At 42.3% G+C, this 23540-nt stretch overlaps 1 protein-coding gene across 15 annotated transcripts in view; it reads left to right on the top strand.

Annotated features, from left to right (window-relative positions):
* LOC145342912 (receptor-type tyrosine-protein phosphatase delta) overlaps positions 1-23540 on the top strand; it is a 563551-nt gene that overhangs the window by 118488 nt on the left and 421523 nt on the right. For all 15 annotated transcript variants that reach the window (XM_080188513.1, XM_080188506.1, XM_080188504.1 and 12 more), the window contains exon 2: positions 8795-8962. In XM_080188513.1, coding sequence (XP_080044639.1) covers positions 8899-8962 — 64 coding nt within the window. In that variant the 5' untranslated portion in view covers positions 8795-8898. The remainder of the gene's footprint in view (positions 1-8794; positions 8963-23540) is intronic.

Below are 23540 nucleotides of genomic sequence, written 5' to 3'. Positions count from 1 at the left end.
CGGAAGATTGGAAAACGGCTAATGTTACGCCGTTGTTTAAGAAGGGTGCCAGGCAAAAGGCGGGGAATTATAGGCCGGTTAGTTTAACGTCTGTGGTAGGTAAAATGTTAGAATCCGTCATTAAGGAGGAAATTGCGAGGCATCTTGAAGGGAATTGCTTGATAGGGCGGACGCAACACGGTTTCATTAAAGGGAAGTCGTGTCTGACAAATTTACTGGAGTTCTATGAGGATGTGTCTAGGGCAGTGGATAGAGGAGAGCCGGTGGATGTGGTCTTTCTGGATTTTCAGAAGGCGTTTGACAAGGTACCTCACAAGAGGTTATTGCAGAAGGTCAGGGGACATGGAGTTGGGGGTAGGGTGTTAGCGTGGATAGAGGATTGGTTGTCAAATAGGAGGCAGAGAGTGGGGGTCAATGGGTGCTATTCGGATTGGCGGTTGGTGACTAGTGGGGTGCCCCAGGGGTCGGTGCTGGGGCCTCAGCTATTTACCATTTATATAGATGATCTGGAGGAGGGAACCGAGTGCAGGGTGTCGAAATTTGCTGATGACACCAAGATTGGGGGAAAGGCAAATTGTGCGGAGGGTGTGGAGAGTCTGCAGAAGGATCTAGATAGGCTGGGCGAATGGGCCAGGAAATGGCAAATGGAATTTAATGTTGGCAAGTGTGAGGTGGTCCACTTTGGTAGGAAGAATGGTAGGAAGGACTATTACTTACGTGGCGAAAAACTGCAGCAGGCGACGGTGCAGAGGGACCTCGGGGTCCTTGTGCATGAGTCGCAAAAACCCAGCTTGCAGGTGCAGCAGGTGGTCAGGAAGGCGAATGGGATGCTGGCCTTCATAGCGAGGGGGATTGAATATAAAAGTAGGGAGGTCTTGCTGCAGCTGTATAGGGCATTGGTGAGGCCGCAGCTGGAGTACTGTGTGCAGTTTTGGGCGCCGCACCTGCGCAAGGATATTTTGGCCCTGGAGGGAGTGCAGAGGAGGTTTACTAGGCTGATACCGGAGTTGAGGGGATTGAGCTATGAGGAGAGGCTGAATAAACTAGGCTTGTACTCGTTAGAGTTTAGAAGAATGAGGGGAGATCTCATTGAGACGTATAAGATGATGAATGGGATGGATAGGATAGAGGTGGAGAGACTCTTCCCGCTCAAAAAAGACAGTAGGACTAGGGGGCACAGCCTCAAGATAAAGGGGAGGCGGTTTAGAACGGAGTTGAGGAGGAACTTCTTCACTCAAAGGGTGGTGAATCTCTGGAATTCTCTGCCCGTTGAAGTGGTGGAGGCTGCCTCGCTAAATATTTTTAAGAAGCGGGTTGATGGGTTCTTGATAAGAGAGGGGATTAAGGGTTATGGGGAGAGGGCGGGAAAGTGGAACTGAGCCACAACAGATCAGCTATGATCTTATTGAATGGCGGGGCAGGCTCGAAGGGCTAGATGGCCTACTCCTGCTCCTATTTCTTATGTTCTTATGTTCACTGGCTTGTACAGCGTGATTCGGAATCATTGATAATTTTTCAGGCAGAGTGCGAATGGGGGTGTCTGAGAATGGGCCTAAAAGTCCGTTCTGAAACTCTCCCAGTTTCAAGTCCGACCAGCACTTAGAATCGAAATGGTAAAATAGGACCTTAAGGGGGAATTTAGCATGGCCAATGCTCCTAACCCACACATTTTTGGACTACCTCTGGAGCACCCAGAGGAAGCCCACACACAACATGCAAACTCCACACAAACAGTGATCCAAGCTGGGAATTGAACCCAGGTCCCTGGAGCTGTGAGGCAGCAGTACTAACCACAGTGCCACCGTGCCATCCCAGTTAATCTGAGTAAGAAAAATGCAACATTTATAGGTGTAATGCAAACTCTAGCAGAGTCGTAACTTGCTGCTTTGCTCAAATTATATCTGGCTTTGACTTTTTTTAAGTTCAAATTTCAGTTTATGTTAAATTTGGTTCCCCTAGTCACCACACTCCGGCCCTGTTTGGGTATACTGAGACAGTATTTATCATGGCCAATGCACTTAACCAGCATGTCTTTTGGAATATGGGAAGAAACCAAAGCACTTGGAGGAGGCACAGGGAGAACGTGCAGACTCCACACAGATGTTGAGTTGAACCCAGGTCCCTGACGCTCCGAGATAGCAGTGCTAATCATTGTGCCACCGTGCCGCCACTCCTCTATTTGTTAATAATTTGTCAACAAATATTATACCCATATCAAATTTTATGGGGCTCTCTGAATTCAGTTCTCTGAAGGACAGGGAGATAGGCTGAAAGCCACTGCAAACAGTCATCAGCGAAGTCAGCCTTAAAGCTCTTCCAAGAGGAATCTGCCTTGCAAGAATGCTTTACGAATTGTTCGACACTTTTAGTTCCTCTCATCTTCTGGCACCTTGCCTTGTATTTAGTGACAGTCCCACAAATCTTTGAAGCACTAGATTTTATACCACATTTAATTCTGTCACCTCCATGAACTCGTTCTTATTTCTTTCAAAGGGAAACAGGGTTGGGCACTGGACCATTCATTTCCGAGTCTGCATTCTGGCCCTGAGCTGTGCAACTACAAGGAATCTGCCACATGAAGAGAGTACAGTCCACTTCCTGGCAGAAACTTTGGTTCACATCATGAGACACTCTCTAATTTGATAGGCCGTGGTAATCTCACTGGGAAATCCTGGTAACTGGAACAGGGAGTCACACTGACGCAGTCGTGAGGTGGGACAAAGTAGAAGGAGCATTCCTCTGTAGTAGTACCTTTCATGACCTTGGTGACTGAAATGGGAAATGTCCCACTCCTAAGCACCAACTGCCCCAAACTTGATGAGCTACTTGCTGAGCACGACTGCTTTTTTTCAATTGTCGCAGTCTGAGCCTGCTGAAAAATATTTCCCCGTGGCATTTCCAATTTATTTGATATCAATATAATTCTGCACATTTATTTTTAATTTTCAATGTACTTCTCAAAAGTGACATCAGCGAAATACATTATCATTTGTTTTATGCATGATTCATCAGAACTCACTTAATGGCATGCATCAGTCCAATTGAGAGCTACCTGTTGCGTCTCTGTCAGTAACTTCTGTACAATGCTGAATGTGATTTTGACTTAAATAATCCCAGCCATACGGCTCCGATGAACATATTGAATGCTGGATTTCAGGGATGCTGGTAATTAGGCGTGGTATTAAAGAGTGTTACTTTGTGGCTTCATTTCTGCAGGGTGAGGCCCAGTGGTGTTACCACTAGTCTATTAATCCAGTTACTCAGCTGATGTTCTGGGGACCCGAGTCCCCACAGCATATGGTGGAATTTGAATTCAATAAAATTTATCTGGAATTAAGAATCTACTGGTAACCATTAAACCATTTTTGTCCATTGTTGGGAAAGCCTATTTGGTTTGCTAATGTCCTTTGGATACTGTGCGAGTCCTTTAGGCACCCTTACATGGTATGATCTACATGTGATTCCAGAGCTACAGCAATGTGGTTGACTCTCAGCTGCCCTCTGAACAAGGGCAACTAGGAATGGGCCAGCCAGCATGACATGTGAACAAGATTTGTCATGGAGAGGAATTCTTTTTCCAAAGGTGGCAGGAAAATTAGAAGGTGCACCAATCTACCAAGCTGTTTCTGCAGTCCATATTGTTGACTTGAAAGTAAAGCTGATAGAAATTCGCAAACAGATAGAGATGCTCACTGTGTGTGTGTGTGTGTGTGTGTGTGTGTGTGTGTGTGTGTGTGTGTGTGTGTGAGAGAGAGATTGGTGCACAACCACATCATTACTTGTGAAGAAAAATGAGGAAATATTTTCCCTTGAGAAAGAAAAGGGAAATACTTTATAAGGAGCCAAAGTTCCCCATTGCAAATGCACTTCTAAGTGATGCATTAAATGGGATAAGTTGAAAGCATGAAATTGAAGTTAGATACTATGTGAGTGATAATACAAAGTATACAACTGACAAGATGGAGATAGAAATTGCTATACTTCAAGTTTCAGCTCCATGGAGAATTAAATACAGTGAGCCTATGTTGTGTGGCTAATTTTGCATCAACCTTTAGGTCATATTAGATTTGTAGATATGGGGGAAAGATTTCCTCTGGTTATATTGTAGATTAACAATATATATTAGTAGTGATTCTATTGTTTACTGAATACGAACAGGTGAACATGTCCATTGTGGACATTTCTAAACATTTAATTAGAAATAATGAATATAAAAAATTTTCCAGCAACGTTTGTGTTGTTGCCAATGTGTAGCCAACAGCCAAAATCATTTTCCCATCCACTGCAACATACCCATCAATGTAAAGTCTGTGTATATTTTCCTGTGGCCTTGCAGCGTATCAAAAACCAAATAAATTGTGCCTTGTTCCATGTTTTGACTGGTGAAATGTTTTCTAGCACATCCAGGCAGTTTCTGTAAGTATTTGAATCTTCTTGTAATTATTGTAAACCATGAGACACTTTGTCAATGAAATAAATATGATGCTTCACAGTCAGCAGAGAAGGCAACACTGTGTCACAACATGGCATTCCCATCAGCACTTAGGAACACTTGCTTGCCTCAGTGAGCGTCATGTCATTTTAACTGTGTGCCATACAACTCAAGTGTTGGAATAAACTGGGGTCAACTATAACAAACAGACCACCAACTTTGCAAGTAATCATCTGTGGAGCCTAATCCAAATTGTTAAATGTATACTGAACAAAGCTCCGCAACTAGGGAAAGGATTCTCTTCAAGAGTCAATGCTCTTAATCCACAGGCAGTACTGACACTACAGCAGGAGCTTACATCCCAAGTGTTAAATATGTTCAATTCCAGTCATTCTGCAGGAAGAGCAAGACCATATTGACAATGAGTAATTTCAGTCCTCATGGTTTATAATACAATTGCCTTGCTCTACTGTTGAGTTTCATGAATTGAACCATCGTAACACAAGAAAATGATCTTAATGCTTGGGCTAACCTGTCGTGATGACAAGAAAGTAGGAAACAATGAATAAGCAAAAGCAAAATTGTGCCTTAATTAAGATCAGTCTCTCAAATCCTTTCTCCTGTTTCTGACCTAAGTAAGTTTTCACGTCCTCTTCTCCTACTTCCCATTTACAACCCCATTGCATCTACCAAAATTTTCCCCTTCCCTTTCACTGTATCCTCTTTCCACTTGTTGTATCCTGTTTCCACTTGTGCCTTCTTTCCACTCACCATGCTCTCTTTCCATTTACCACACCCTCTTTCCACTCACTGTGCTCTTTCCCCACTCACTTTGCCCTCTTTGCATTCACTGTGCTCTTCTTCAAACCATTGTGTCCTTTTTCTATTCGCTGTGTCCTATTTCTGCTCTGTTACCTGTTTCCATTCACTGTGCGCAGTGGTCAGCACTGCTGCCTCTCAACGCCAGAGACCCGGTTTCGATTCCTGATTTGGGTCGCTGACTATGTGGAATTTGCACGTTCTCCTCATTTCTGCGTGGTTTCTTCTGGGTACTCCAGTTTTCTCCGATAGTCCGAAAGATGTGGTGGTTAGGTGCATTGGCCATGCTGAAATTCTCCCTCAGTGTACCTGAACAGGCGCCAGAGTGTGGCAACTAGGGGATTTTCACAGGAACTCATTGCAATGTTAATGTAAGCCTACTTGTGACACTAATAAGTAAATTTTAAAAATGCTTTCAATTTTAACTGTGACCTCTTTCTTCTGCTCCGTCATCTTGTCTTCTCGCCATTCCCTTTTTCCACCCACTGTGCCACCCTTGTATTCTCTGTACCCACTTTCCACTTGCTGTGCACTCTCTTCCCTACGTCCTCTCCTCTTTCCGCTCCCTGAACCATTTTTCCACTTGCTGTGCACTTTTTCCTCTCGCTGTGCTCTCCTCTTCCAGCTCCTCCCATTTTGAAGCTTTTATTTGACCCTCTTGCAATAGTAAATGAATTTGAATATAACGGCATATAAATCCTGCCCTGGTCGTCGGATTTCTGGGTTTGCTTTCGGAAACAAATAGAACCCAGGAACAGAAGAAAGTTCTATCTTCTTACAAAAGTTAGACTTGCCTCATTTTAACTGTTTCTCCAATTGCAATACCAAGACAAGTTTGCATAAATAAAATCATGATATTGCATTTTCATCAGATTGAATCGCAGTGATTGATAGATTCTGGCCCTGTATGTGTTTGATGATCACCCAGTCTGTGATGGCAATGTTCTGAATAGGTTTGGCTGAATCCATGGAACTCCTGGTCATTCTGGGGAGGATAGAAACTCTAATCGAAGGTACAATTTTCTGTGCCTCTTTTTTTCCTCAGAGTTAGAATTTTAAACTGATATCATTATCAGCGCGGAGTTACAGCAGGCAGTACAGAAAGTAAATGGTATTTTACCCTTCAAAGCAAGAGGATTTAAACGTAGGAATAGGGATATTTTACTGCAGTTGTATAAGGCAATGGTGAGGCCACACCTGGAGTATTGCATGTAATTTTGGTGTCCTTATCTGAGTAAGGATGTCCTTGCTATAGAGGGAGTGCAACGAATGTTTACCAGATGTTTCCTGGGATGGCAGGTCTGGCACATGAGGAGAGATGAAATTGGTTGGCCTTATGTTCACTGGAGTTTAGAAGAGAGGGGATCTTATAGAAACGTACAAAATTCTGACAGTTTTAAACAGGGTAGATTGAGAAAGAATGTTCTTGACGGTGAGCAAGTCCAGAACCAGGGGTCACATTTTAAGGATAAGGGGTAAACCTTTTAGGACTGAGGTGAGGAGAAATTTCTTCACCCAGAGGGTGGTGAATGCATGGAATTCACTACCACAGAATGTCGTTGAGGCCAAAATGTTGTCTGATTTCAAGAAGAAATTAGATACAGCTCTTGAGGTTAAAGGGATCAAGGGATATGGGGGCAAGGGGGATCAGGATATTGAATTCGATGATCAGCTATGATCAAGATGAATGGCAAAGCAGGCGCGAAGGGCCAAATGGCCTAAGTTTCTATGTTTGTCCACCAAAACCTGGCCCCAGTTGAAATCGGGTCCATAACAATAACAAAATAAAAGCAAAAACTCCAGATGATGGTGATCTGAAATAAAAATTGAAAATGCTGGATAAATTGAGAAGGTCTGGCAGCATTTGGAGAGAGCAATAGAGTTGATGCCTCTGGTCTGGATGACTCTTCTTCACTGGGGTCATGATGTTTTTTCACAGAAATCCTCCAAAAATTGTGAAAATCTGGATGTTTCTAAATTGATAATCCACTGCAAGAATGACCTTGTCAAAGAACAAAGGAAATTACAGCGCAGGAACAGGCCCTTTGGCCCTGTAAGCCTACACTGACCATGCTGCTCATCTGAACTGAAACCCCCTACCCTTCCACGGACCACATCCCTCTATTCTCATCCTATTCACGAATTTGTCAAGATGCCCCTTAAAAGTCACCATTGTATCTGCTTCCACTACCTGCCCTGACAGTTTATCTTAACTGTCCAGATTGTTAAGTTAACTTGCTATGACTAACTGCATTAGTAGGTACTTAGTTACAACTTGGATGTTTGGAAAGGAATGTGAGGGAAATGTGTTATTTGAGACTGAACTGCAGCAGTCTTGGTAAATGTGCCTTTGAGCTTAAAGAGGTGCTAGTTAGTTCAATCTTTCTCTCCAATTGTTTCTCTCATCTTTCCTTGTTCTATAATTTCTGTGTTGCCTCTGAGCCTTTACTCATCGCAATACAACAATTGCAGTTGCTTTAAAGAAAAGAAGCTGCTTGCAAATGAGGAAGACACTTCCCAACTGTGCAACTTGACTAAAATGTCCCTTTGCCTTTACACAGTTAAAGGAAAAGTTGCTGTCACTGCAAAAGTGATCTGATCAGCGATAATTATATAATGATTCACTTGAAAACATTTTATTACCAATCTACTTCAGAGGGGTGATGGGTCAGTGACAGCAGGCTGGCACATTTGCTGTGATATAGTGTCTCTGTTGTTAGTGCAATGTCAACTGTGATTTCTGCCTCGCGTTTTGTCCCGTTATTTAAGCAAAGCGCCGTCATGCTGCTGAATCTTTGGAGCAGCATCTTGAAAATTGAATATGAAAAATGTATTTGTGTATTGGAGATGACATGTCATCGTAAAATGCGTTCAACATTAATTTTGAGACATGATTTTAGTACATCAATAACAGAAGCAACACTCTGCTTACTACGTGGGGGATGCTGGCACCAATTCAGGACCCCCATCAGTGCCTATTGCACACTTCACTCAAAAGTCTCCTCCCTTTTGTATGCGCTTTTCTCCATAACCGACACTGCAACAGACCTGGGAATGTTAAGAAGCATCTGGCTGTTGAGGATTGCTGTTTAGGATGTGGATTGAGAGTGACAGGAGTGGACTTCACTTGTCATTTATTGTTCTGTTATGATGGTAGAGGAGAGAGGGGGAGGAGGAAGAGTTCTTGCGCCCATTCATTGCGTATTGGGTACCTGCCTACTCGTCTGTTTGGATTGGAGAATTCCACAGATACATCAACATGGAGACTGGGCTAAGGATGAGAAATTTGAAGAACTGATTAGGATTTTCTTTTTATGCTGTTTTGGCTTCACTTTACAAGATGTCTGCCTGTAAACTACAGAGGCTCCTCCAGTGGGATGGTGATTTACATGGTATAATGTCCTTTTTGATCTGTTCTGTTTCAGCTTGGGCAGTGCTGGTTGTTGTATTTGCACTCATTTACAAAGCAGACAAATGATCTCGAAAGGTGAAAGGATTTTGCAGAGTTTCTAAATTTGTTTTTGTCTCTCTGTGTTTTTGCAGGTTCTGAACACACAGCATCTCTACTTTCAGACTGCACTTACTTGCAGCAGCTTGTAAGACAGTGAGAACGAGGCTGCCAAAGGCTGCTGGTGCCAAGCTGTCGGATGATGCATAAAATCAGGCCTCTGGTGGTGTTCCTATGCTTCCTACTACGTGTTAATGCTGAGGGTAAGTCCAATTCTACCATTAGATTTACCTCATTTTGCAGAGTGTCTTATTATCTTCCTCTCCCTCCCCCTGTCCAAGCTCCTGCACATACTCATTAAACTTATCCGAAGGTCTGTAACAGAAGGTCTACAGGGACGTATGAACCTATCTTTAGATCTGGCTGCCATTTTTTTTCCTTCGCACAGTTGGAAATGGAGCCTGCATCAGATATCTGACTGCTGTGTAGGTTTTCATTGTTTCTCATCATAAGCTCACATGCTTTCAGGATCTACTGTGTGCAAGAAACTATTGCAACATCCTGAACAGGACAGTACAATACCCAATAATGTAATGTGCTACAAAGCTGACAGAAGCACGGATATTGGCGTAAATTTCACACGTCACCTTGGCAATTATTAGCAAGTGCAACAAACCCAGTGTGACACAGCATGCTTTCGTTCATTCTGAGAACCAGAGTCCTTGCAAGTCTATAAAAGAGTGACACATTTTTATATATTTCCATCAGAAATCTTGCTTTGTGCTGAATTCTTCTTTTAGAATGATACCCAGGTTGACAAAAAAATCTAAGGATGAGAAAGACTGGTTCTGCTCTAATTTGGAAGTGATTTTGAACTTTGGGTTCTTAAATACAATACGAGTACATTTATCAAGCTAGGTTTTTGTCCTCCCTTGTCCTTTTGTTCTGTTGGTAATGTGAGAAACGGCTGATTAACATTCACGTATTGCATGATGGTCCTGACTCCACGCAGTGACATTGGCTCTTGAGTAAACAGTAGGTTCCTGTAGCTCAACAGCTTTGCTCTTTACCCTCTGATTATAATGAAATGAAGATGAACTTGCAGAATTCAGAACCACAAGACAGCAGCAACAGCAGTAGACACCACCCACCAATATAACATGAAATGAAGACAGACTTGCCATTTGTTAGGAATAGTTAGCAAAAAAGCAAGAAGCCTTCTCTGTGTGGGAGCAGAGTACAGTAAACCATATGCCACTTGCATTGCGATGCGTTCACTGCTCTGTTGAGCCATCTGTACTCTCACTGCCAGAGATTCTGCCAAATCTACTGGTCTCGGTATAATAGGCCAGTGCTAATTTCAAACTTGAGCGTTTCTTTGCTTTAAGCCTTGCTTAGACCTTCAATATATTTCACTTTTGCCAAAAAACACTTTTAACAATAGGGGGAAAAGAATAGGGGTAAAAAAGTAAATTCAAATAAATGGAAATGATTACTTGACAATATACTTTGCTGCTTAACATTGATATTAAAGATATCTATTCAGAAATATTGCAGTTTAAAATCTGCTGTCGCTCACTATGTACCAGGAAAGAATCCAGTATGTGTTGGGCTCAAATAGAGGTCAATTGATGACATCATTACATTACAACCGTGAGAAGGGAATGCTGTTCTGTGAAGGGTCACTGAGCATGAATGTATTTTTGTTGCGTCCATTTGTTGATGAAAATACACCCCAACGTGTCCAACAATGCACGGCAAGCTGTTTGTTTCAGGATAGAAAAGGGAGGGTGACCGAAAGGGAGAGAAGAATTTTGAGCACTTGGCCTCCTGTCATCTGAAATTAATATATCGGATGTGATATTTTCTCTTCATATACTGAGGGATTGATGTCACAGTACAGTACATTTGCTTCTGCAGCTGAATTTACACATTATTGGGTAGCTGCAGTAATTCTGTACCTGTTTAAAATGAGGCTATTGAAAAACCATTTATTCTTCATGTTGTGCTGTCAATTGCATGCATGCTCGGCAGTGCTGAGGCTTTGCAGTAACGTTACTGAATGATGTCATTCAGTGGTATTGGTCATTTGAATGTCACGGATAGGCAGGTGTAGTCTTTATATTACGAGACAAAAGTGTTTCTGGTCCAAAGTGTTCCTTTTCAAGCACTAGTTTCAGAGTAATGATTATTTAAGAATGATCATTTGTACAAGGGGGAAAAAAATCTTAGAAGAACAAAATCAGTTGAATTGGGCAATAAATAAATGTTGCATCAACTTTTTAAAGCTGGTTCTAATTCTGAAATTGGGACACACTTGCAAATCCTCTTTGGTGAATTAAAAGAGATTGTATGTTTTTCTCCAGAGCCAATGACCTAATAAAATTGAGGGAATGCAAAGCTTTGAAAGGAGTGATTTACAAGGATGTGATTTTGGTTAGTTGGCAGATTATTACAGAATAATATTCTTTCTACTCTGAAGTAAGGAGCTAACCTGAAGATTTTTAAATGCCGGTGGAAGATGTGTGAGATTACTATTTCAGTAATCTTGCACATCTGACCACCGTGCCTTTATTGCAATTATTTATGTAAAAGGAAAATTTCTTCCTGAAACCTGAGAATTATTTCTTAAACATTGTCATGCTGTGCATTGTTGAATAGAAATCGGCATAATTTGAGAAGAAGCCAAACCACAAATTATCATGTCAGCTGAAGCAATAATTTGTCCCTAAATAAGAGGTATAAATTCATCTATGTCTAGAATTTAACATAAAAATCTGCAAACTGATTGATTTTCAACTTAATGACACATGAATACATCAAAAACAAATTAACACATTGACACACTGATCAATGCATTTGTAGATTGTTTGATTATTCTGTTGTATTCTCTAGCAATATGCCATGATTTGCATTTTGTTTACACAAATGTTGATATAAACCTTTGAGTTAAGCCTTTGCTGTAGCATGTTAGATAAACGTGAAGCTGAGGCAGACATGGAGTTATAGGGAAAGAACAGGGCAGAGGATTAAAAACAGCAAATGCTGGCAAAACTCAGCAAGACTGACAGCAACTGTGAAGAGAGCAACAGAGTTTTCAGTCTGCATGACTCCTTCAGAATTAAAGAGAGGGAGAAATGTGATGGATTTTGGACTGTTGGAAAGGGTGTTGAGCAGAAAAGAAGTTGAATGATAGATGGGAGCTGGAAGAGATTACAACAAAGATGTGTAAGGCACAAGACAGGAAGCATTAATGGCAATGTGAAGGAAAGGTGCCAACAGTAGAATAATGCCAGGACGTGTTAATAGGAGAGCAATGGTCAATGCTCAGTGAAGCAAAACTTAAGAACAAATAATAGATGGCCCAATGGGGGACAGGAGGGGGACAAGACTTGAAACAGTAATTCTGATTCTCTTTTCACAGATGCTTCCAACTTTGCTGAGCTTTTCCAGCATTTTTTGTTTTTATTTATTTCAGATTTCCAGCATCTGCACTATTTTGCTTATATAGGCAGAGGGTTAGTTTGGATTATTATACTGACATCGAAAGCCAGATGATAGATGATGACACTGCAGCCAATGTTTAATCGATCTTACATTTCTTTAGAAAGTTATACATTACAAGCATAGACCTCCTAGCTCTATCATAGCACAGTTTCAGTAAAACCCTGGATTTTTGCAATGGAAACTTACACCCGCCCCCCCCACCACCCACCCAGCCCCCCCACCCCACCCCAATCCCTGTACAGCATCATAGAATCCCGACAGTGCACAAGGATGCCATTCAACACATTGAGTGCACACCAGCTCTCTGACAGAGCATCTCACCCAGGTCCTCTTCTCTACCCTATCCCCGTAACCCCACACATTTAGCATGGCTAATCCATCCAACTTATAACTTTGGGACACTTAAGGGGCAATTTTACCATGGCCTATCCACCTAACCAACATGTCTTTTGGATTGTGGGAGGAAACTGGAGTACCCAGAGGAAATCCATGCAAACACAGGGAAAATGTGCAAACTCCACCCAGATAGCTGCCCAAGGCCAGAATTGAACCCTAGCTCCTTGCACGGTAAGGCAGCAGTGCTAATCACTGTCCTGCCTGTACATGGCACCTGCCATTTTTGTTGGGACAGCAATGGGCCCGGGTTGCGATTTATGTCTGTACGTCACACAGGGCAACTGCCTTGTGCAGAGTGGACCTGGTAGGAGCAGCTCTGAGCTTTGTGTATTAGCCAGGATAGCCTTTTGAAGAGTTAAGGTACCTGATAGGATGTGGGATACCTTTGGGTGAAGGTTAGTGCTTTTTGGGAGAGGCAGGGTGACTTTTGGGATTTCTAAAAGCAGGCTTGGATGTGCATAAACTCATTAAAACTGTGAAGTTCAATGAAACTGTCGAAAACAATTCCAAAGTGCCAAGACATGCTGTCAAGGCATTTAAAACACTGTCCTTTAACACTTTGAAAAACAAACTGTCTGGAGTGTTAAAACATGATACTTTGTCTGCTCCCTAAGCCTTAGGGTTATCATTGCTGGATTAGTGCCACATGACTGATTTCAAAATGTCCATTATCAATGTACGGTGCCTGCTATTTCACAGTTTGATTGACGTTTCCAAGTGGTTATGGTTTTCGAAGTAGGGCTATGAATTCAAATGCTTGTATTTTTATAAGGGATTATGCAAATAAATGAAATGTGTGTTATAAAAGATAATGTAGCTGAAGGAAAATAAATGTAGTAATTTTTTTGTGTGAATGAGAGTATTTGTTTTAAATGGAGTCTGCAATAGCCACTTCTTATCATGGGTTCTAAGATCTGCCCATGGTGGATACTGGGTGAGTTGGCATGGTTGGTGTATGGACAAAGTGTGCTGGGTGTAGGAATGGGTTGGTGCTAAGTTGGCACAGATCTATAAGGGGCCATGGAGGTGGGCAGAAAGCATAGGTCAGCATGGGTATGAGTGGGCAGAGGCATGGAGGCTGTGAGTAGCTCGGAGGTGGGTGGGGACATGAGGTATCATGGGTTCGCGTTGATAGGGCATGGGAGCGTGGGGTTGTGCTGGCATGAGGGGTGAGGGCTGGAAGGCTGTTTTATGTTTTCCTATTTTTCAAAAAAATTTTGATACATTTGCGTTCTGACTGGCCAGCCTTAGCACCCTGTATCCCACCCACTCATTCCAGTCACTTAGCCAAACTCCCATGGAGCCCCACCACCCTGGAATGAAAATGTGACCTTCCAGGCCACTTGCTCCAAGGACATGGAGCTTGGAAGTGTTCCACAAAAGTGGAGGCCCAGAGTGTGTCTTTATGCGCAAGTGAAACCATAATTAATGCCACCATTAGCATATAATTAAACTCCAAATATGTTCTCCTCATACCTTGCTTCATCAAACCCTATCTGAATATCCATCTTTTCCTTTCTTCCTCATGTACTTGATGCTGTTCACCTCATTGATTCCATGTAGTTCCATGTTGTAACCACTCTTTGGTTAAAGTAGCTATTCCTATGGGAATGATTAGTGACTAACTTGCACTTATTGACTCTGGTTTTGGACTTCTTAACAAGTGGAAACTTTTCGTCCGAGTACACTCTATCAGGCCTCTTCATAAGTTTGAAGATCAAGGAAAGAAGCTCAACAATTTCCATCTTTACTGTGGTGCATTCTGGATATATTCTGACTGGACAAAATCATAAATGTGGCAGTTCTCTCAAAGTGCATTCATGTTTTTAAGTCCTCATCAAACAGAATGGCCTCAAGCAGAATGAAAGATGACCACATTCTCAGTAACTTTCTACCCATGCTGAGGTAGAACCAGACAATCAAGTAGGTCTTCTTTGACATTGATGATCGCACCAGGTAGCCACTAGCTGCTGACAGAGGAAAATGGTGACACCTCCTATTGCGGGTTGACCACAATACCATGATGACCATGGACTATACTGGCTTTGCAACAGAAACCATCGCTGAAAGTAATCGCCCACAATGACACAATGTAGCTTCACGTGCCACACTTGTAAAACCTGCATCTCAAGGATTGACCTCCTCAGCTGTCAATGAAGGTGTGCCACATGGAAACACCCTATCAGAAGTGGATTTATTTGAGACATTTCTGTTACCACTTGTTGATGAAATGATGCCAGGACAAAAAACCAGAGAGTTCTGGAATCTACCGAGTGCATTATGCGTTGTTAAATCCAGTCCACTGCTATTGTACAGATCTTGCTGTGATTGGAATTAACAGGATGTTCGTGACCACGTAGAAGTCTGTTATTCCATGATGCACTGTCTTTAAAAACTGTAAGAACAAAAACAGATCATTAATGCAAAAGTTGCTCTGATAGTCTTTTCACTCTATCTGCTGTGCACTCAATTTCCTGTTCACGCCCTCAAGCTAGTCAGTCTCTGTTCCCTCCCTCAACTATACAATCTTATACTTTGTCGCTCAGTTGTACAGTTAATCTACTGGTCCTTGCTTATATAATTCATCACTCTTCCTTTCCTCAATTTTATGATCAGTCTTCAGGCTCCATCTCTCCAAAGCACAGTATTTGGTCTCTTTTAATTGCACTGCCACTTTTCATCCTTCTCTCTTAATTGTATTACTTAGTTTTCACCCTTGCCTCAGCTGCTGTGTTGTTGGATCTTTTATCGGCCGTGATGTTATAATTTGGCCTTTCCCTGAAATTGTGCTGCAATGCCATCTACATTTATTGTCATTTTGGCCAAAAACCATTTGGGTCTGTTCATACTTAAGTCAATGCATGTCTGCTCACATTTATGCAGAGTTAATGCAGATGATAATTCTGATGTGTCTTATTTAATTTTGGCAGATGTTTTGCTCACTTTTGCTGACTTCATTTATTTCAAATGAGCTGAATGTGATTGAGTGCCCTTGGTAACTCTCAAGGCAAGGGTCCACCATGTGCTAATAGCAGTCAAAAAGGCAGTTTCCATTTTCTCTTAACAATATGTCTGTTAAGCATCTTGATGTCTGTTACGGAGGAAGGGAGATTGTTACCAATTTTCAGCTAATGCTGATGCTGTGGGTTTAATAATTGAACTGAATATTACCATAGGCATGTATACCTCCGACTACGTAGCATAGTGGCAATGACTCTGGGAAATTGAAGTAAATTCATTGGGCAGCTTTGGCATTAACAGGAATCAGTTGGGAGCGAGTTTAATTTAAACCAGTGTGCAAAAGTTCAACTCATGCAGACTTAGCAGAAGTTGTTGGCTGCAGTTGTTGTGTGTATCAAGCATTGATGGCATGATGCATTGATGGCTTGAGCCTGGCCATAATGAAACTTACTCAGTTTCAAAGAATATTCCCAGTATCATGAAGTATTTTGGATACCAGTGGTAAACACATAAGATAAAACAACAGTTCGAGTGGAATCTAATTAAGATAGAAACTGATACATCTATACGAATTCCAGCTATTGGTGAGTCTCCAATGTGCTATTCCAATCCCACTGTGTGCTCAATTGAACCCATCAATCAAATACAAAATATGAGAGATTAAATCGGTTAAGATTGTATTCGTTGGAGTTTAGAAGAGTGAGAAGGGATCTCATGGAAACTTCAAAGAGCCTAATAGGATTAGACAGGGTAGATTGAGAAAGAATGTTTCCAATGGTGGGGGAGTCCAGCAGCAGGGGTCGTAGTTTGAGGAGCAGGAGTAACCTCTTAAGACTGAGGTGAGGAGAAATATCTTCACCAAGAGAGTGGTGAATCTGTGGAATTCACTACCACAGAAAGTAGTTGAGGCCAAAACGTTGTGTAATTTCAAGAAGAAATTAGATGTTGTATTTGGGGCTAAAGGGGTCAAGGGATATGGGGGGAAGTGGGGATTAGGATATTGAATTTAATGATCAGCCATGATCATAATGAACGACAGAGTAGGCTGGAAGGGCCAAATGGCTTACTCCTGCTTCTAGTTTCAGTGTTTCTAAAACAAAATTCAGTTCACTGTTCATTGCGCTTCAGTTTGAACATTCTTCACCCAGATGCAATGGTGTCGCTTCACCAACTCTTTGTTGCAAGAGTAACGATCAAAAAAAAACAATGTTCTTGATATGATGTTACTGGAATGGTGTTTTAGAAGACAAGGTAATTGCCAAAATGTTCTGTGTGTGATTCAGCAATGGATGATGTAACAGGAGCGGGGTAGGAAGGGAAATATCAGGCATAAAGGCCTGATAATCAGACACTGATAGTCAGGATTCCCATTTGACATTGATGGGGCAGAGACAACTGCAGCAGAAAATATGACTGGTCTAAGTTGCACTCTGGCTCACCTGAGCCCTGCCCATTGAAAACAGGAGCTGAAAATCCCCACCTTCATGTTCACTTCTTCCCTTTTGACCTTGAGTTTGTGGTAGAATTAATGACATGTCAAGCATATTATTAGCGTTCAATTTATCTATGCCCTTCAGAAACTTAAATATCTAAATAGATTCTCTCCTCCTCTTCTCAGTGTAAATATCCTCAGTTTCTGTAGACTTTGCTTGTAACTCAGATGCCAAATCTAAGAAGACAATTTAATTACTTATATACTGTCTCCAGTGTCTTCTCTGTAGTACCATAACCGGAATTGGGTACAATAATCCCCCTGAATTTCAAACAGTGCTTTGTACAAATTTGCGAAAACTTCCCTCATTTCACATTCTATAATTTTGGCTTTTCATCCTAACTTCAGGCAGAATTTAATTCACTTCCTCATCCAGAGTTTGGTGGCAGGGAGTGCGTTTAATCGGATGAGAGGGTGGCGGGTGATGACCTGCCCACCGCCCCCCCCCCCCCCCCCCGCCCCAATACCCCCAAAGTTTGTTAACAGGCATTAGTGCCTGATGGAACGATCTGCCATTGGGAAGGCAGGGGAGTCTGCTCAGAGCCACCATATCTCTTCCCTCCCCCACCTTGCTGCCAAACCATCTGTTTTGTTCCACCACCCATCACTACAGTGCCTGGATCCACCGCGACATTAGTCCTTGAGTGGCTGTAGTTCCAGCAGCTAGAAGTGCCTCTCCATTGATGATGCCAATTAATGAAACATAGATAATGGGTGCAGGAGTAGGCCATTCAGCCCTTTGAGCTTGCACTACCATTCAATATGATATTGGTTGATCATGCATTTTTGGTATCCCATTCCCACTTTCTCTCCAAACTGCTTGATTCCTTTAGCCACCTGAAGAGTTGTTGGCCTCAGGTTGGCCGTCATGCTCGGGGGGGCGGGGGGGCTGGGGCTGGGGCTGGGGCTGGGATTTCCACAGGGTCCTTGATCTCAGGAGAGGTTGTCTGCTGCCCAGCTAAATATCTAATTAGCATTTAATACAATGGACCTTCCTGAACAGGGGCAATGTGGGCTCTTGCCGGTTCTCCAGCTGGTGGTCTGCATTACTGCCCTATGTTTGTGCATCATTACCTCATATTGTACTGATGGTTATGTTGAATTAGCTGCATGCTCTACTCTTCTCATGTTATTTCCTGTAATTGATGTCATAAACTTCATTTAATTCACTTATTTAATGTTGCTCACCCTGTGCCTCTTGGGCACGTTGCAATAATCTGCCTCTCTTTCTGTCATTGCTCTGTAGCTCTACGTGAGACTATTCCTACCTCTCTGTGCTACTTAATTATTTCCTCCCTCCTTTCCCCCCTCATATTTCACAAGGTCATCTTCAAGTTGCTTCTATTTTCTGTTTTAAAGAAAAGACTGTTGTTGCATTCATAGGATCATAAAATAGTGCTGCACAGGAGGATGCCATTTAACCCTCCAATTCTAGACTGGCTCTTTCAAAGAGTAATCAAATTAGTGCTTTTATCCCATTGTTTTGCCTTGCCTCTGCAATTTCTTTCTCCTTCAGAATTTATCCAGTTCTCTATTGACAGTACTATTGAAAGTGCATATTCTAATTTGTCAGATAGTGCATTCCATATTCTAACCACTCATTGAACAAGAACAGCTTTCTTCACACAGTGTCTGGCTATTTTGCCAGTCATTTTAAACTTGTGCTGTCTTGTTACCAGTGATTTAGCCATTGGTAACAATCTCTCTATTCACTCTATCTGAATCCATCATGATGTTTAACACCTCAAGCAAATCTCTTGGCCTTCTTTGCTCTAACGTGAAAAATTTCAGCTCTGCCAGCCTGAACCTGAAACTATTTCCCCTTCCAACCATTTCATATCTTAGCTGAAGTGTGGTGCCCCAAATTGGATACAGCACTCCTGCTGGCTGACCAGTACTTTATGTTGGTATAGTTTAACGTCTTTTGCAGTCTACGGGTGGAATTCTGCTGTGGTATTGGGAGTCTCGCTGCTGGCTGGAGGACTGGTGAGAGACCCTCTTTTTGGGAAGATTTGCTGATCCGCCCGCTAAGTCTCGAACCAGTTAGGCAGGTGCACTGCCAGTGGCGAGGCCATTGGCAGACCTTCCTCTAGAATTAAGATCCCAGAGGGAAAAAGTCCCACCTATGAAGAGAGGCTAGCCAATCAATGATTGACCATTTTTGTACTCAGCAGCGCCACAGGAGTGGCCGTTGCTGCTGTCGGACTGACAGGCATCCCAGGATTAGGATGCCCCAGGGCGGCAGGGTAGCACAGTGGTTAGCACTTAAGGGCCTCAATAGGCAGCAGACCAATAGGTTCGACCATGGACCATCCTGCCTAGAATACAAATCTGGCAGAGGATGGAAGGTAGTGGGGATGCAGTAGACCATTGTTCTACCTAACTACAATCCCTGCTCACCACCAACGAGACCACAGTAACTGAGGGAGGAATTTTCCAGCTGGTTCACGCCACCGGGATCTTCTGGTCCCGCTGGCAACGCACCCCTTCCCGTGGGTTTCACAGCGACCAGCAGTGACATCAATGGGAAATCCCAGTGACGGTGGCAGGACCAGAGAATCCTGCTGCCAGTAAACAGCTTGCCACCTCCCACCATTGAGAAACACTTGGCTGGGAGGCCAGAGAATTACCCCCATGTCGCGATTTGTAAAACTAAGGATCCCATATGACTTATTAACTGTTTTCTTAAACTACCGTGTTAGCTTCAAAGGTTCTGTAATGATACTCGGTTTGCCCAAATGTGACCAGTTTTATTAGCTAGATCCCAAAATACTCTAGTGCAACTGATGCAGCGTTCGCACAATTGTGAATCGGATTGATAATTTACCAACCAGCCTGTTGTCCTGGAGAATGCTTTCACTACATGTCCACGACAATTCTTTCACACAAGACAATCAGATCTGATAAATGGAATAAATTTCCAAATAGAGTTGCAGAAGGAAAACCCTTGGAATCCTTTGAGGAAAAATTGGATCCTGCTATGGGTAGCATTCTTGAATATTTGGTCACCAAACCGCGGCTCGTGCTTTGATGTTCTGATGGGACAGGGTGAGGGAAGTTGGCCCCACATTGACTCTGGCAAAAAGAAGATCGAATCGTACAATGTTGGCCTCATTCTGAACCACTTGTGGTCTGCTTTCTGAGCTAACCCTAACCCTGACCACCACCTTTACTCCCTGCATCTATATTAATGCTGCAATTAGAACGGACTGGAGGGGTGTCTTTTAAATATTTTTCTTCTTCTTTGTTGAAAATGTGACTGTCTTCATTTATAATCTTCCTATTGGTTGCATTGTTCCCCAATTCTATGAATGTATAATTCTTTCTGTTTGGGTATTTACATCGATTGAATGTGATAGCTGTCAAAAATAATGACACGTGAAGCTGTAATATTTTACAATTTATGTTGAGAATTGCTTTTGAGGTGACCAGTGTTCACAGTAAATATCCTCAGCGAGCATGTTGTACATGCCTCTTTGTTTCATTACATAGCACTTTCGTGAACCACTTTTCCTTTAAGTAGTGTGTGAATGTCTTTGTTGCACTACTCTCTTATTGGGGATAGTCCGTTGTATCCTTCTGTTTAGCGGGAGTGTGAATGTATGTAGCTGAGGGCCTATGAAGTCAGCTGAAACACAAGACAGGATGGTAATTGATAGTTTTCTCACGTAGTGTTATATTTGTATCAGAGCTGTGCAACCACTAAGGTAGAAAGACTCCGAGCAATTCTGCAACAGTAGACTTATCAATTTCATGTTGCATCATGACTTTCAAGTGCCTTAGTTCAAAGTCAGTTTGAATTACGTGGGGCTGGTCACCATATCCAGCTTCCTGGGGTAGCTCATTTACCTGAGAGTGCGCGACTGGGTGGCAGTATGCTGCTGAGAAAGCTAATGATGATTTGGAGAATCCCTGCCATGTCTTACTCATTCAACAAGGAGCTCACTGCTCATTAGCAGTCAGTATTTCAGTTGCACTTGAAAATTCTTCTTTCCATTTATTACCATTAAGGGCAGCATTTGAAGAGGTAATAAGATAAATGTTATTTGATGTTTTTATTGAAATAAAATACTTTTTTTTGTTCTGCAGTCAAAAAACTGCAATATATAAATCAAGTATACTTTCTTAGGGTATATTTGTCAACAGGATCAGGAAGGCCCATTGTCAGAGAATCATAGAATCCCTGCAGTGCTGAAGGAGGCCATTCAGACTGTCGAGCCTGTACTGAACAACAATCTCATCCAGGTCCTGTCCCTGTACCCTGCTGACACAAAACAGCAATTTAGCATGACCAATCAATCTAGCCTGCACAATTCCAAGCTCATAGATAATGTACAACTTTACTGTGGTAAACCATAGTTGTCTTGTCTCTCTGTTCGTATTTTTGACTCTGAGTGTAGCGTAAGTTTAAATTTAAAGTTTATATATTAGTGCCACAAGTAGGCTTACAGTAACACTGCAATGAATTAACTGTGAAAATCCTGCAGTCAGCATTCTCCAGCACCTGTTCGGGTACACTGAGGGAGAATTTAGTATGGCATGTCTTTTGGACTGCAGGAGGAAACTGGAGCTCCTGGAGGTAACCCACACAGACACGGGGAGAACGTGCAGATACCCAAGTCACGAATTGTACCTGAGCCCCTGGTGCTGTGAGGCAGCAGTGCTCACCACTGTGTCACCATGCTGCACATACAGGGTTACCGTGGGACAAGGCACAGTGCAGTCCGCGTAATGATGTAAGAGAACACATGACCCTCATCTTGGAGTCAGCCTAGTGTTTGACAGAACCATGTGCACTATCAAGGAGGAAGTCAGCTCTTAACTCCAACCCTTTACTATGTATACAGATGTTCTTGTTGTTAATAAATACATGTAAGTAACCTACCTCAGAACACGAAGACTACTGAATAATATCCAACACCCTGCAGCATGGCAGCAGCAAATGGAAAAATTCAAAACCTCACCAAAAAACGCTGAGAAAAACGAAAATCCTACAAGACGGCTGAAAAATTCGAAGAAACAATCTGACCTGCTGAAAAGCTCGAGAAGAAAACACACAGGAAAATCACCTGGGAAAATATCCAGAGAATGGCTTGGAAGCTGAAGGCCGATGTTTAAAATTCCTCACTCCAGTGGAGGATTTCATGGGATCTCTTTGTGGCTTTGTTTCCCAGTTGCAGCGTCAGCTGAGTAGGGATGAGCTAAAAAGTTTAAATTCCAGGATACATCCAGTCCTGAGAAACTTTTAGATATTTCAGAAATTGCCGTTTAAGAAGTACGTTGGAATAAACATATCCCCGAGTAAGCTCCGAGGAGGGGAGGAGAAATAATTAATTAATTTGGAAGATTGTGACTAAAGAATCAGCTTCAAAGTCCAGCAAAGACCAGTATTTGATATTTTCACAACTCTAAAGCATAATGCTGAAATGGGGAAGTTTGAACTTGGTGGTCCAAGCAATCATTGTAATTACAGCAATTTCTTAAAACTGAACCTAAAGTTTAAAATTTTTAACCATAGATCAGAAATGCACTCTTCCAAATCAATTTGGACTTGCTCAAGACTCGGATTAATCGTGTAATTGGGGACTTTGAAGAACGGAATTCCTTCGATACGTGATTGCTTCAGGTCTGGGTAAAAGGACAGAAGCTCAAGTTAATATGCTACTTTACTCAGTAGGCCCTGTAGTGGATGACATTGTTGCTAGACAAGGAATCAATGAATCAGCTGCTAAATCTGAAGATGTTCTGAAAACATTTGATTTTTTTTCTTACCTAAGAAGTAATAAAATCCTTGTAAGAGCTAAATTTAATAAATCTAATGTGTTTAGCAGCTAGGAGAAAACGTTGACTTATTTTTTATGATCTGTACAGGATGGCTGAAGGCTGTGAATATAGAAGCCTAAAGCATGAACATGTCAGGGATCGAATAGTTGTGGGAAGAGTGGAAGATGCTCTCACGGGAAGATTTAATTGTTGAGAAAGCTATCCAGAATGTTAGGCAGTCTGGACTCCATGTGCAGCAGAGGCCCGTTTTAAGAGGAGTAAGTAAACATTGGTACAAAGGAAACCCGAGAAACCAGTTGCTGAAACAGCACAGAAACTGGGGCACGCCAGGCCAAGGGGGAGCTATACTTTAACTGACGAGTAGGTCAACCATGCCTGCACCGTGGAGTAGAGTGTCCCCGCAGGTGAGACGATTGTCCTGCAATTTCTGTGAGAGATTTCACTGTGACAAAATTTGCCACTTTGGCAAACCGTGAAAAGTCCAAGCATCTAAATGCATAGAAGACCCAAAGATAATTCAGAGGGTTGAGACTGCACGCCAAGAGGACTCACAGCCCTGCATCTTGGGTGAGGTCAGAATCCTGGATCTTTATATTGGAATGCAGATGTTTTGATCAATGGCCATCTCACAAATTATAAATTGGGCACGGGAGCCAGTGCTAGGTCCTCCTGGACAAAGAACTGTGGCTGAGACCCCTCTG

The sequence above is a fragment of the Carcharhinus amblyrhynchos genome, chromosome 5 (genome assembly GCF_965287045.1).
Source record: "Carcharhinus amblyrhynchos chromosome 5, sCarAmb.v2.hapA, whole genome shotgun sequence".
NCBI lineage: Eukaryota > Metazoa > Chordata > Chondrichthyes > Carcharhiniformes > Carcharhinidae > Carcharhinus > Carcharhinus amblyrhynchos.
This window is presented reverse-complemented; position numbering and strand designations above follow the sequence as displayed.